Source organism: Electrophorus electricus, chromosome 4 (genome assembly GCF_041902795.1).
Source record: "Electrophorus electricus isolate QZ-2024a chromosome 4, ASM4190279v1, whole genome shotgun sequence".
Classification (NCBI taxonomy): Eukaryota; Metazoa; Chordata; class Actinopteri; order Gymnotiformes; family Gymnotidae; genus Electrophorus; species Electrophorus electricus.
The window spans coordinates 37,467,369-37,483,731 of record NC_137500.1 but is presented as its reverse complement, the minus strand read 5'-3'; the positions used below and the strand labels follow the sequence as shown (position 1 = coordinate 37,483,731).

Here is a 16,363-nt window from a genome sequence, read left to right as displayed (position 1 = left end):
GTTCAGATTGCATGGCAGACTGCCCAGGCATTGTAACTGAGGGCAGAGCTGAGTTAAGAACACCACAGCAGTGTTGTTTCATCAGACATAAAGAGGAGCAGACCCCTTCATGCTCCCGCACTCCACTGGAACGCTTAATTTCAACAGGGCCCTAGGGCTCCTACCTGAATCCTCAATCCATACAAGAGCTTTTCCACCTCTTAGTGGGATCTGTGAAAGCAGGTGTGTTCTGATCGAGAGGCGTCCAGCCTGATGCTAATGATTCACTGATACACCGTGAGAGTCAGTACTGCCCAGAGTCAGCAGTCAGGGCACAACTACTGAAACAGGGGAGACAGACAAGAAAAACCTGGGCGGCCCTTTTCACTGCTTTTGCTAACTATGGGCATATGCAATATGTATATGTGTGTGTGTGTGTGTGTGTGCTGAGAAAACACCACAAAAACAAATACCAGAAAGGGGTGGTTTAAAGTTTGCCACTATGATGACAGGAAGACAGGGTTTGAAAAACACACAATCTGTGTGCGTGTGTGTGCGCATGTGTGTGTGTTTCCAACTGATCAAAGAAACCAAGGTCATGACACCAGAGTGTCCGGTTAAATAGAGCTGAACGAGAGGAAGTGGCCTAAGCACACATGCCTTCTCCCTAAGAGAGGGGAGAGAGGTGGGGGGGGGGGGGGGGGGTGCGAGAGGGGTGAGGGGGGCCCCCGGAGTCTCTATTGGGGGAGAAGAAGATATTGTGGATCTTTAGCCTTCATTAAGAAGGAAGCAACTGCTTCCTAACTGGATGGACTGAACCACAGCACCAACACACACACTGACCCTACCCCCCCCCCACTGACCCCATCCCCCCACACCCCCCCATCACACACACACACACACACACCATCCCCCCCCCACACACACACACTGACCCCATCCCCCCCAGACACACACACACACACACACTGACCCCATCCCCCCACACACACACACCCCATCCCCCCCCACACACACTGACCCTACCTCCCCCCCCACTGACCCCATCCCCCATCTCACACACACACACACACACACCATCCCCCCCCACACACACACACACTGACCCCATCCCCCCCACACACACACTGACCCCATCCCCCCCCCACACACTGACCCCATCCCCCCCCCACACACACACACACTGACTCCATCCCGCCCCGCCCCACCCCCCCACATACACACTGACTCCACCCCCCACCCCCCCCACACAGACTCCATCCCCCACCACACACACACCCCCCATCCCCCACCACACACAGACACCATCTCCTCCCCCTCACACACACACACACACAGACCCCACCAGCCTCCCCACAGCAGACAAAGAGAACGAGTGTGGATGAACACGCGCACGCACACACACACACACACACACATTCCAGGACAGTAGCTAACATTAAGGTTAAACAGCCTCAGAACATGGTATGGTTAAAATGAGCCTCATCCTCTTCCTGTAGCCGAGTATTCTGGGTAAATTTATTTATCCCAAGAGAGGTGCGCGTGTGTGCTCACGCGTGCGTCTTACTTTATATTCGGGTTATTTCTGCTGTGCCTCCATGGCAGATCTACAAAGCAGAGGAAGCAGTACCTTTCTGCTCCTCTCCTGGACCACACCCACCCCCACCATCTCCACTCTGAGCACTGACTCCATGGCCCTCTCAACTTTTGTTGTTGGCCTAACCTGGACTGACCTGCTTCTAAACTCAGTCTGACTCTGGGTATCCGCAGATCCAGGACTGTCTCTGTCCCTAAACACAGGAGCCCCTAAATATATTAAACCATGTGACCTCCTCCCTTCCTAAGCACGTTTGAGTCTTTTCGAGTTTGGTGCCAGTGTTCTTTTTAATGGATTCAATATGAGCACAGTTTCTTCTCAGTGCTCCACCATCACAGTTAAGTTAAAAATGTTACTGCTGCTACCTACAGGTCAAACAAAATACTGCATCCCTGCTATATGATTCAAAATGATAACCTGACCTAATTTCCAGCTCTTTTTAGCTAAAGGAAATAGGTCACCCTACCCCCTGAGGACATCTTCTCTCAAACATAACTGGAGTATAAATGTTTTAGTAATGTAAAAGTGTGACCCAGGAAATGTGCCATTATTGTATGTGCAAATGCGCAAGACACGCACACACACACACACACACACACACACACACACAATAATACATCCTTTAGTCTATGTAATCAGACAGTACCATCAAGGCATAGATAAGAGACGCTGGCTGGATTTATACCCCCCCCCCCCCCCCCAAAAAAAAAAGCACAGGGACGTTACAAAAAGTAAACACAGAAAATCAAGGATAATCCTGCATAAAGCAATTTATCTTTGGTAAACACCACTCAACCCCATATCACAACATCTTAGGAATTCCCAGGAGCTGTGGATGGGGATTAGAACAGTACAGCTCAGATGTGCGTTCTCATGTCGGTGGCCTGACTTTGACTAGCGTGTCTATAGTTCAGGCAACCAGATTTAGGACCCTTGTTCACACAGTAAAGAGACTTATTTGACTGTTTCCATCACATCACGAGAGTTCAAAAGTAGCGAGCTTTACTATTTACTGAAAATGTTCTACATCTTTAATTGCATACATCTGTGTGTATGTGCAGGAGAGCGACACACACATACGCACACACAGCTGAGGAGTCTTTGTAGTAGAAGTTAAATGACTGTATGTTCTGGGTCTGACATGTCCAGTTATGCAGGGAAAAGCACACAATCATACACCCACATACATACAAATGTGTACTGATGCACACACACACAAACACATATACACATGCACCCCCCCCCACACAAATATGTATACACACCCCGACACAGACACACACACACATGCAAACATACACACAAACATGTATGTATGTATGTATGTATGTACACATAAACATGCATCCATGGACGGACGTACATACACAAAAATATGCACACACACACCCGACACACACATGCATATTCAAACATGCATCCTCTATCTCTCACACATGCACAAACATAAATATGCACACATACACACACCCTACACACACATGCACATTCATTAAAACATGTATCCTCTCTCTCTTTCTCTTTCTCTCTCTCACACACACACACACACACACACACACACACACACACACACACACACACACCCTCCTTATACCAGTTCTGACACAATAATAAACAGTCCACCATCAACCGATCAAAAGTGCTGTCGTAACTGTGCATAACAGAAATTATTCACATCTGCCCTGCATGACACTTCAGATGTGTTACACAACAACTGTTCCACATGAGCGCGTGTTCAGAGGCAGTACAGCCAAAACGGTCATGCACTGCGTGTGCCTCACTATCACAACAATCTCATAACAGCTTGGGGACGGGATCATTATAAAGGAACACACGTTTGGGAGGATCTAAGAAGATCCAGGAGGTTCAACAAACAGAACCAGCAGAGCGTCCATGCTCCAGGTGCGCACGAGACAGACACTAAAACGCAAGGCCGAAGAAATCAAAAATGGCTTTCAAATCAGGAAACGGTAGTCTTGCTGAAATGTAAAGCTCGCTGCCAGACAATATCAAATGAGCAAAGAGTTTAAAGCAGCGCAAGCCAACGCCACTGACACTCATGCGTCGTTATCTTCACGGGGCGGCATTTACAGTCACGCTAGCAGTTGGGAGGAGGCCGTTTAGGAAGCGATGGTAAAGACAGCTAAATCTGGAACGGGAACAGGTCAACGTGGGAGACCCACGTAGTGTTGTCAGTGTGCGACGACCAGTGCAGTCCGTCTGCGGCTGCAGCTCCATGCCAAGCCACCGTTTAGGGGTACAGGACTTCACCGATTAACACGGCGACAGGACGCATCTTAGCAGGGTCTCTGTCCAACACAGGAGAGCTTTACCGTGTTTGGAAAGTGACCTTTTTCAAAAATCTCCGCCCTGTACCACAGTTCATCGACTGAGAGAGGCAGAGCAGGCTTACCGTGTGAAGACTGGAGATATGAGAGAGAGAGAGAGAGTTGTGTAAAGACCACACTAGTGTCAGTTTGCTGATGACTTGCATTTCTGAACCGCGTCCTCTTGCATTTACTCGGTAAACAGCAGCAGAATGCAGGGTGCGGGTTAGCAAGGCGACGTTTAGAACATTGCACCGGGAACGGACGGAGAAAAAGCCGTTAGTGAAATGGCTGAGGTACAACAATACAGCAGGCAGGAGTAAAGTAGGGACAGTGGCCCAATCTAATTGTATAAAATTACTAAACGTAAAACACTGACTCCTCTGCTAGAGAACAGCCCACAGGGGCAGAGGAGGTATGGAATACCACATGGCTGGGGATGGGAAGGAGTCCTTCATGGACAAGCTAATCTTCATGACCCCTCCCCTACTGGAAAATCCTGCTTGAGAGGACTTGTGTGAGAGCCAGCAGGACTCGCACAATATGTGGAAATGAGCGGCATTACCCTCACAACGGTGTCACAGCCATACATCCACCAACAGCACCATCAACAACAGACAACACGCATGTGCGTGTGTGTGTGCACGCCCACACACCCCACAGTCAGTAGGTTATGAAATCCTAGAACGGCCCAGATGATGAAAACAGTGCTCTTTTCTGATTGGGCATTAGAACCCAGAAGGTTCTAGACACAGCTCTGAGTCCAGGAGGTTTTTCTTAGTGCAGAGATGCTGTTCCAGGAACTGTCTCAGGAAGTGCTGGCAGAGAAAGCCAAACACAGCACACAACCAAGCAACCAAGCGCACGCGCGCACACACTAATTATGTGAGGCAACACACACCTAAGGGATGACTAACAGCACATTCACACGTCTCTTCTTGTCAGGATGTTTATTTCATGCCATATATGAATTATGAACTATATGTAACTACAAATACTGTATGTACAAGAACTCAAACAAAAATGTTTTTAAAAATGAAATATGTAAAAAACAGTTTTCCCTAAAGAATCAAAACATTTGTGCCATGAAAATGAAACACACACACACACACACACACACACACACACACACACACACACACACACACACACCACGATTAGACCCAGCACTAGATTTTGATGCCTCTCCAGCTCAAGCATTACATCACACACCACTCACTCGAGAGGAAAAAGTGCAGCATGTTGATGACTAACAGGCTCTTATGCACAGCAAAGCGGGAGATTTAGTGACCTTAAGGATGAGATGTTGAGTTTGGGAACCCGAAGAACCACCAAACGGGACGGCCATCGACGAAGTCAAACGCGATGACCCTTGACAAGGTCAAAGGGAGTCTGTACTGCGGGAAAGACCTTACATCACTTTGATATGCTTAGAACAAGCTGAGAACGGGTAATCTGGCCGTGTCTGTAATCTGTGTGTGTCTCATATAAATAGATCTGTATTATACGCCCTTACTGTGGAGGATAGTACTCTCTCCAAGTGTCTGTCCACCAAACAGACAGACAAACCAACCAACCACGCACATTTCTACATCTCAAAAACATGCACAGAATTATGCACCAGATTAAATCGGCTGCCATGTGACGGGATCGAGAAAAAATACATCACACAACAAATGACATCTTGACCAGCCGATTCTGCTGGGACAGCCCCTCTATCTGGGGGCACACACACACACACACACACACACACACACACACGGGGGCCCTGCCTCATGGTCTTCTGCTGGGGGTTGGGACAAAGCTCATCCAACACACAGATCACACAGAATCCTGTAGTGACAGAACGTTGTACATGCACGACATGTACGGGAACTGTCCTCCTCTGACCCTGCGCAGTCCAAATCTTCAGTCTACTGGCCGTGGAGATTCACCGCGGTGTGTGTGTGTGTGTGTGTGTGTGTAAGTGGGCTCTCCCTCTGGGTTGCACAGTGGAAGAGCTAGGTCACAGGAATGCAGAAAGACCAAACACAGCACAGGCACGCAGTACACACCTCGCGCTTCACACCTTGCTCACACACGGGCTCATGCACGCATGCGCGCGTGCACACACACACACACACACACCCTTTAGTTTGTCCTAATTGTAATAGTAAATGATATCTATTGTGAGTGTCATGGTACAAAGTGCTCTCTCGCGCGCGCACACACACACACACACACACACACACACACACACAGCATGTACACCATGTGCATGGTTTGAACTTGTTTCTGAATCTTTCAAACACAGTATCATCTAAGAAAATAAACAAAGCGAATGAGAATTTCAGTGTGGACCATGTATTGTGCCACTGCGGAACCCTTCACCACACCACTGGTTGCCATGTTGAAGGGAGTCACTAAGCCTGCTGGCTGGAATCCAGGGTTGATCTGAGGGGCCAAAGTTCAGGACACACCATACTCCAAACCCTCCGCTTGGTTAAGTCAAAGTCTGAACAAGCATTGCTTTACCAATGCCAAGAGTCCTCCATGTGTCCCGAGGAAGCAAAGGTCGAAGACTAACTCTCGCCTGGCACCAGAGTGCCCTGGTCACCCCACCCCATTAGGGCCACACCCCTCATGCCTGCCCTGCACTGGGGAAGCAGTCCTGAGTGCAGGTCATAACTTGAACGAGACCACAGAATCAACGTAGGACTCTCACCGCACGTCAAACTCCCACCTTGTGCCAGATCTGACGGGTCCTCAGAGAGCAGCACGTCTTCCCCAGTTAACATCCGGCCCGCCTGCGCACGTTCTTGTTTTTGTTCTGGCTCAGACGTTTATTGCCAACCTATACACAGCACATAGCCTGGCCTGCATGTGGTGGCACGGTTGCTATGGTGTGTTGGCACGGTTGCCATGGTGTGTTGACTCTCACAGTGACATGAGAGAGTGTTTCATTTGCTTGGGACAGAAAAGAATAAACATTTTAGCAATAACAACACAATGACTAACAGAGTTCTTCCCATTATAGTGTGTGTGTACACTGTTAGAAAGAACAGAAACCTACCTAGGGGAAAAAGTTCAAGTGTGTAACGTAATTCTAGAACAAGTTTCAACTAGACCACTGCATGATCACACAGGCACATCTAATATAATCCTGCTGTCGGTTAAACAATGTAAGCTTAAAACACTTGTGCGCTCACACACACACAGACACTGAAGCAGGGCCTTGAAAATCAACACCATGCATCACGTCGTCAGGACCGTAATATCAGCCTTCACCAACAGCCCAGAGCGATGTGCTAACGTTTAAACAGCCTACAACTGTCATGCGGTTCAAATTTCTCAGAGCGAGCAGCGCAGCACCAAGTGACATGGTGAACTGAGAGCCCTCGCCTCGCTAAAAACCAACTCCACCCTTTCTCATTCACATCCAGAAAGCACCTGAAGCCCGTGCATCTGTCGGGGAGCCCAGCCACACTGCCAGGTCTTCCCCTGGCCGCTACGCCCTTGCAGGGCATGCGGCGCGAGAGATGCGTGGGAAGCCGAGGCCATGCCGACTGGCTCGTCTCGGCTCACCAACACGGGCAAGCAGGGGAGTGAGCATGCACGCGCACTGAGGAGTGCTGTTGGCCTAAACGTGTTTTGGTAACATCCCACAAACCCACTTTGAGAAAAAAGAAAGGGATAGAGAGGCATTGAAAGACAAAGGAAGAGAGATATGAGAGTATTGGCAGCAGGAAGTTGTGGGTACTTCCTGTTTCAGTGTGTTTTGGAACCTGTGTGTCTCCTCTGGTCAGTGATTACACAGGGAAACTCTTCTCTGAGTATATAATGTTCAGCTTATGGGACAGTACTACTGAATAACACCAGCCAGAACTACAAAAACATGTCAAGGAAACTTCAAGAACACCCTGTTAGAATATTTTCAAAGGTTTATTTGTATTTGCTATAGTATTTCATTACCACTGATATCCAAAATAGCTGTAAAGTCAAACGCACTGTTAAGTGTGTGTGAAGTCTAACATCCACTGTCTGCAGCCTACAGCCTAAGCATATTTAAATAACATATTTCTTCACATAAGCACAGTCACAAACACTGCCCCGATTGCTCGCTCTCTCTCTCTCTCTCTCTCTCCACAGAAAAGCACATTGGGTAATAATATAGAAATTTGGCAAAAACATCACAATAAGAATAGCTCACATTAAAGCTATTTCATGCAATAAAAAAAATGTTATGTAGCAAGGAAGGTACAGCAGAGCAAAAATATTCCCACTTATGCCATTCAGTGACTGGCCAGTCTCAGAGGTTATGAATGGCATGGTGTTATCTCAAGAAAAACAATGAACTCTCTGCCCAGCATTTGAACGTGCATTTCTGAATTTAAATCTGGTCATCTATAAAGCAAGTTTTAAAATAACAGCGGTCTGCTTGGCCTTAATGTCATTTAACTTGGCTTCATGCTCACAGACACACAGACCAGGATCTGGCTGGAACAATGCCCTGCGTGTGTGTGTGTGTGTGTGTGTGTGTGTGTGTGTGTGTGTGTGTGTGTGTGTGTGTGTGTGTGTGCTCACGTGAGGAAGGTTGGAAAAACAGACTCTGCACGGACATGAAGTCTTCAGATTCAACAACCTCCCGCTTCCCTGAAGCACGGTTAGGTGCCTTTGTCATTAGTGCTGGACAGAAGGGAGCTGTGCAGACCAAACTGTAGAATCTCAGGAGGAGGAGGAGGAGGAGGAAGACGAAGAGGCAGAGAGGGAAACATTCTGAGGGGTTTGGATTAACTCTCCATTCTGGATAATTTTTTACGATGGATTTTACAGCGTTGTTTTGGTTCAGAATCACATAATGGGCGCAACGCCTCAGAACGTCTCCCCTGGGCATCCCCTGCCCATAAACGGCAGACACCTCATTTCAGCTGATGGGCTGTCCACAGACAGCATATTTAAAAGTCTCCTGGTCAGTACGAATGACTTTTAGGAAGTGGCTCGTCTGCTTCTCGCAGACGCCAAGCTGCAGCTGCAATTGCGATGGCTCAGGAAAACTGCGGTGGGAGCCGATATATTCCCCCAGTCTCGTCTGAAGGTCCTGCCTCAGTGTCCTCCTCTGCGGAGGACAACAGGACCTCGGGTAGCTGGGAGGCTCTGGACGGCGATAAATAATGGCACCAAACATGTTTCTGTCTTCATAAACGTTAAGTGGGTGCATCTCTGTAAGCGCGAGACAGGCTGGTTATTATGAGTCGGCAGGCACGAGACGACAGGCGGGTAAACCTGGCCCCACCACAGAACCTCAAAAAAAAAAAAAAATCTACACACACTCTACATGAAACATCATCAACCATTCTGCACAGTGTTTTATCTGTGTGTTAATGCCCAAGTTGTTCTTCTCATCATATCAAGCCTCTATAAATGTGTGCAAGACATGGAAAGTGGTACAAGTCTGCAGGCACCCTGGTATCTTTCGCTCAAACACACACACACACAGAGTGCGCTCTGTGAGCTGGGCATTCCAGCTTCCTGTGTGTGACAGAAAACATCATCCTGGAAATCTAACGGCCCAACAGTCTAATCCAATGGTACGTGTTCTCATCTAGGGTTTATGGTGGGGCAGATAAGTGTAGCTGTAAATGTGACAGTATGTGAAGAGGGTCAGTCCTTCATGGCAAAGGATCAGGGTGATCAATGTGGCCAAAACCTGGCATCTCACCCCCTGCAGACTGGGCTTATAGAACCTAGCATGCTGTTCACATGTGCAACAGGTAGAGGAACTGAGGGAAGATGGTTTTATATGGGATGGGAGTGTAAAAATCATTTCTTGGATGAAGTGTGATGCAATGATATAATATGGAAACTATTTGTTGACTGGCTGTGGAGAGTAGAGAATTAGTCTCCACATCTCTCTCTCTCTCTCTCTCCCTCTCTCCCTCACACACACCCCTACTAAAGGGGCCTATCAGAGTTAAGCAGTGAAATAAAAACATCATTATAATTCAAGTCAGAACATTAAAAAGAACAATTGAAAGAATGATAATTCATTCAGAATGAATGAGACAACACTGGTTGGTCACTGAAAATCAAAGAAAGAGGGTTCCTTCACCTTTAAGAAATATAAACGTTTGAGAATAACATCTACAAGTCTAGACGATGGATTTAGTAACATTACAGTAAGGACAATGTCTTCTCTGTTGGACACAATTACCCCCTACTACCCCCACAAGTGCTTACACAGCAAGCTTTTATCTACTAATTCAATATGATGATGAGTGCGGAAGACGTGTGTGCGGCAGTGTGTGCAGAGAAGGCGGGGGGTACAAACAACAGGACTTCTTATGCATCGGAGTTTTTATACGTCGGCCATTCTGAAGTTTGGTAAGCGGCTCTCAGTGCGACACCAGGATCACACTGCCTCTGCTCATGTACAGTCTAAGAGAGGCTGTACTGTAGGTGTGCCGTCTGTTCACGAACCCATGCTGCTGCTCAGACACCTTTACTCTGATCCATTAGCCAAGTCAGGTGTATTAGCAATGGGATTTTGTATTCATTTATTTCACAGTCAAAGGTTTTAATGGAGTTTGACACCCATTTCATAAGAAACTAAGAATAGCATTTGAACACATGGTCCTTACAAAACATTTTTAATGGAAAGATCCACAAAACCTGCCATTTGAGCTTTAAATTCTCCCCGAAGCCAGCGACTCTGGGTCTACCTGTCCTGCCACAGGGGGATTGACTCCGAGTGGCTTTTCGTCAATTCCCGGCTAATAGCACGAGGCGGAGGCCGAGCGCATGCCGGTCCTGTTTGTCTGGGCTCCGCTGTGTGACAGACTGGGACACAATGAGGACAACACGTCTGAAATCACACAGCACAGTTCCAGTGTCAAGTTTAAACTGAGATCGGTTTTATTCTTAAAAATAAAACCTGTCAAATCTGACAAAAATATCAACCGGAGTAGCAGAACTGCTTCTGCCTGTTCACTGTTCAGCAACGCACATTTTTAATGAGACTGTGCTGTCTTATTAAGGATGGGATGACGCTACCGGTAAAACATCCTTTGAGGTGAGACAGTTGCCTGGGAAAGCAGGAAGAGCAAGTCCAAGCATACCAAGGCCAGGGACTAGACTCCCAGGAGCTGCTCCCCCCCACACACCCACCCACACACCCACCCACACCCACACCCACAGGCTTCGACGTTCGATTAAGATTGTTTGCTCAGGTTGGACTTGATTGGATCTTGACGGTTCACATTCTTAAATACAGGTTATCCGCAGCCGTCTGTAACGTGAACACGCCGGTCCACACATTAATGTTACCTGCGTCATAATCAACAAAAAACTTCATGTTTATCAGTTGACTCATTAGGTTTGATAACTGGATTAGAGATCTAGTGGAAGTGCAGACAGACCCCTATGTCACTGCTGTTTGTTATGACGGGTTCGGACATGCTCTGATGAAGCAGGGACATCCACCCATACGCTCCAGCAGAAACTTAGCCGGCACTAAACGGTGCCTTTTAAGCTGGCCTCTCAACCCCCAGCACATGCTTCCGCACGACGGCCCAGACGCTGGAAATACACAATACGTTTGTGTTCACAAGCCTCTGTCACCACGGTCACGGTCCACTCGAAGAAAGTCACCACAGTCTCTCCATTCTTCTGGCACAGAGAGGTAGTTCAGCCAGTGTATTTACATGTTTCATGCAGGAATGTGTGTGTGTGTGTGTGTGAGAGAGGGAGATGGCTAGAAAAAAAGGAAAACTACAGCATCACACACACACACACACACACACACACACATTCTCAGCCTCATTCTCAGCCTACTATAGGCTTTCGACAGAGTTGCCATTACTGTATTTTTTTTACACCACATTACTTTGCTGAAGTCCAACCCTTTTTTTAGTGAAAACAGACTCCAGCAGACTGTTGACTCTCCTATTCCAGCTGTTGCTGTATACACTGAACAACCTGCAACATGGGATACCCAAAGACTGAACAAACCAGAGCATCGGCTAGCCAATCATGGAACAAGCCATAGAGTGGGATACTCAATCAAAAAGCGTGGCCTATACCTGCTATTCACCTGCGAACTCACCTGGAGTTGCAAAACGGTCAATCTGCTCTGTACAGGACAGTGGCATTTATAAAAGATGCCTACTCAGTCTTTCTTCTCAGACCATGAAATGCACCTTAACCTCTGCACGGCTAGGCTCTCTCGTGCTCTCTCTCTCGCTCTGTGTGTAGTAGGGTGGGATAAATTAATCATACAAAAGGAGTGGCTGCATGTGTGTGCGTGTGGGTTTCTGCGGATTCCATTTCTCTGACAAAGGGCCTGGATGGTGTCCATTTCAGTATCTTAGCAACCTGTCACAAAACTTTGCACGAGCATCAAGGGCATCACTGGAATACACACAGGCATATAGATAATAAACTTTTCACTTTGTCACTGAGAATAAATACATGCATGAACTTACCCTCTGTCTCTGTCTCCCTCCCTCCATCTCACACACCCCCCTCCATGTTAGTGAGTCTAATTTAGGTCAGCATGAACAAACGTCACACGCACACTCCTTTTGGACAAAGTAAACAGTTTGTGCTTTGCAGTCTAGAGGAAAAGTACGCTGCACAAAGCACAAACATTTAAGCTCATTCAACATTTGTCAGCACACACGACATCTAAGAAAGACGCAAAAACTAGTGTTAATTAACCTATTAATCCCAGAGTCAGCTAGGCCTCGAAATGTTTCAGAAGACGTTTAAATTGAGTTGTCCGAAAAGAATCCATTCGGTTTTAGGCGTATTTGCGCCTCTTCCATATTCCTGCTGCGCCTTTAAGGCGCAATGAGCCAAACGCATCAGATTCTTCCATCTGACAGATGAGTCGACGATGAATGACCGATCATAACTCCGACAGAAAAGCCTTCGGAACGTGTAAATTAAGAGCCTTATCTATTATATTGTTAAAGTAGCTGCCAAAGTACACATCTGCTTAACATAAAACTGGGTCACAACTGGCGAAAGTTTCCCATAACAGTGTACAAAGCGTGACTGCACTGACTACGAGTTGGCTTGCAAGTGTGTGAAAGCCTGAACACACACGGAGGCTGAAGGTGAATCCACCCATCAGGTCCGTTTAGGATTCAGATCTGAGTACTCACCAGCAGGACCGATGTCCTCACGACCTCCGAGACGCTTTGCCGCAGCTCGGCGGCTGTTCCCGGTTTACCGAGTCCCCGAGTAAATTTCCTTATCTCGGGATGCGACATGGTCAGGCGCCTTACTTAAGCAAACTCGTCCCGGTATGTGTATATTTGTAGCGAAAGAGAATTAATTCGATACCATCTGGCCGTATTTTGCTGTCGGTCCCAACTATACATGCGCACCGTGAGCTCGGCGCACAGTCATGAGGTCCCCGGTAGTCCACGCCGCCTCGGCCATTTAACTCTCATCACACACTTCCCGAAGTGTCGGGATATCCTACTGCTCCCAGTTGCTTTCCTTCGAGTTCTCGTGGTGGAAGTTGCTCAATGTCCCGTCCTATCTCCGCCTCATGCGCTCTGCTCTCTCACAAACTGGTAAAAACTAAGGCACAATCTCCGTGCGTCGCGTCGCGTCGCGCCCTGACCGGATCGGCGTGAGGCGGCTCCCTCCCCTTGGCTGACAGATGACCGGCGCGGCCCGGCACGACAGCAGCAAAACTGAAACCGGCTTTAAAGAGAATGTAACCTGCGTGGTATCCAAAACACACGGACATCCAAAAAGCCGAGTGGGCCGATTTAAATAATCAGTTACAGCCTACACTTCTTCTATAACAAATATTTAAGTTGCCACAGGTAAGATTTCATCTTCACCCACGCTCAGTCCAGGCTGTCAGTAGTAAACGTTGACAAGTCACCGTATACTTCCTCTTATATCCAGATTACACATTTTAGACAAACATTTATGAAGCCACATGTGGTTCTCTTACAACCAATAATAACGGGTCTGTTCCTGATGAAGAATTGTGAAATTTACTGCTAGAAAGTAAACTCTAAGAGTTACTTCCACTGCACTGAAAATATAACACCCCATGTAATAGTACACAACAGAACTAAAGACAAATTCTTCCAGATGGATTCAGATTGGATCTGTCATGTTTATTGCTTTCTGGTGACCCAAATGCAGGAGATTACACAGCTTTCTTTGATCAGATGCAGGTTGATGTGGAAAGTCCAGAGATGAGCTGAAAGCTGTCCGGCCTCCACCTCTGAACGCACGACCAGATGATCATGTCTAAATAAGTGAACAGATCTGGAAGGGTGCCCTCGCTGGAGTCACACCACTCACAGCACTACGTATCAAGACATCTGGCTCCACAACCTCCATATACAGGCTACAGAAGATATGGCAGCGAGTGCCTGTAGATTTTCCAGGCTCAGATCCTCTCAAATTCACCCAAATGCCCCTTAATGGAAAATCCCTCCTGCATCTGTACAGATTAGCTCCAAATATCCTGGGACAGATCTAAGCGCACATAGGGAACTAGACGCATGTAGCAAATGCAATAATCAAACATGCAAAAAGAAAGCAAATGAGAACTAGTTTGATTCGTGATGTTCAGGTGTGTTTTTATTGCTTTCATATCCATAGAGCAGTGTTTCTCTTGTATGTAAACCTCCAGCTATACAGCCATGCCGGACCCTCATGTTTTTAGCATTCCTATCAGTCCCACACCTTCACACGAGGCAGTTGTGTCTTCTGAGATCAAATAGTGCTTATGAAATTACAAAATCATGTCGCACTCTACAGGTTAAAGCTTTATTTTCTTGTCGGCATTCTTCATGCGTGTACCATGCGATCACAAACTGCACGTGGGAGCATGGCTGTGCTAACTCTGCGAGGGGCAGCGTTGTTAACACGGGGGGAGGGGCATTATGGGTTCCTCCTAGCATGTCAGTGGTGAAAAATGTAACAACCCTGAATTACAAAATGTCATTACCAAGACTAATATAATGAAAAATAAGCTGTTAAATACTTTTCAAATGTACCTTATATCTTAATGGGAGAATTATATTTCAGATTTCCTCAGTGTTTCTTCACATATTCTGTGGAAAAGTATAATCTCAAAAGCCACTGACATTTTCAAAACCTCACCAAAAGCCACATTTATGAAGGCTTCTTGTCATCAGTGAATTTAATAGTGTCTTAGCGTCTGAAAAACGTAAAAAAAAAAAAAAAAAAAAAAGGTTTGGCACATAGAATGGTGGATTACAAGAAGACAGTCTGCTAATAGAAGCAATCAAAACATAGAAAGTTATTTTGCACATTGTTTTGCAGAAATAAAATGCATATGAAGTTACTTATCAAAAATCAGGGCACCAGTATTAATAGGCCTCCATTATGAAGTAACAAGTGACACTTATGGTAGACCAGAGTGCACACAGAGATCATATAATAGTAACAGATCATTATAATAGTATATAAAATGAGATTTTATAAAAGAGGCAAGCAGCCTGGTAAAAATGCAGGAAAAAAGTAGATATGCAGAAAAATACGACGTTTAGCAGACAGGTCACCATTAGAAAAAGCACCAAGACTCTCCATAGGGACTGTCAGACGCACTGGAGTAATGTGTCTTATGATATGTAAAATCATGATAGAAAACATTAATGTCACAAAAAGTGATTTTTTTCTTGAAGAGCCAACACAAACTGGTCATTAGGACCAGGTTACTTACTTACTTACTTATTTATACATACATACATACATACACACACACACACACACACACACACACACACACACACACACACACACACACACACACACACACACACACACACACACACACACACACACGGTTGCTCCCTAAGGCTGTGTGGCTCAGTAGGGCTCTTTGCGGTTGAGATAACGAGTTCTGCTGGATGAGATGGTGGCACTACGAATGACCTCCATCCACCTGTTACAAACACACAACAGTACTACAGTTAGAAAACATACAACAGAACAAAACCAGTACTACAGTTAGAAAACACACACACACCCCAGCACACACACAAGAACAAACCAGTACTACAGTTAGAACACACACACACCAGAACAAAACCAGTACTACAGTTAGAAGACACACACACCCAAGCGCGCGCACACACACAAACAAACCAGTACTAGTTAGAACACACACACAAACAGATCAAAACCTGTACTACAGTTAGAAAACACACACACCAGCACAAAACCAGTACTACAGTTAGAATACACACACACACACCAGAACACAACCAGTACTACAGTTAGAAAACACACACACACACACCAGAACACAACCAGTACTACAGTTAGAAAACACACACCCACCCACACAAACAGAACAAAACCAATACTACAGTTAGAATACACACACAAACAGAACAAAACCAGTACTACAGTTAGAAAACACACACGAACAAAACCAGTACTACAGTTAGAAAACACACACACACAACCCACAAACAGA

The 16,363-nt window shown here is 46.4% G+C and overlaps 2 protein-coding genes across 4 annotated transcripts in view; both read right to left on the bottom strand.

The window, feature by feature from the left end:
- The window catches only part of LOC113580297 (dedicator of cytokinesis protein 9), a 58,950-nt gene extending 45,210 nt beyond the window's left edge, over positions 1 to 13,740 (bottom strand). Inside the window, exon 1 of one of the 2 annotated variants that reach the window (XM_081713617.1) lies at positions 13,047 to 13,740. In XM_081713617.1, coding sequence (XP_081569743.1) covers positions 13,047 to 13,154 — 108 coding nt within the window. In that variant the 5' untranslated portion in view covers positions 13,155 to 13,740. The remainder of the gene's footprint in view (positions 1 to 13,046) is intronic. The other variant, XM_035520933.2, reaches the window with a different exon arrangement.
- A 738-nt stretch (positions 13,741 to 14,478) lies between these two features.
- Positions 14,479 to 16,363, bottom strand: part of LOC113580300 (FERM, ARHGEF and pleckstrin domain-containing protein 1) — a 34,337-nt gene continuing 32,452 nt past the window's right edge. For both annotated transcript variants that reach the window (XM_027014760.3, XM_027014759.3), the window contains exon 26: positions 14,479 to 15,826. In XM_027014760.3, coding sequence (XP_026870561.2) covers positions 15,751 to 15,826 — 76 coding nt within the window. In that variant the 3' untranslated portion in view covers positions 14,479 to 15,750. The remainder of the gene's footprint in view (positions 15,827 to 16,363) is intronic.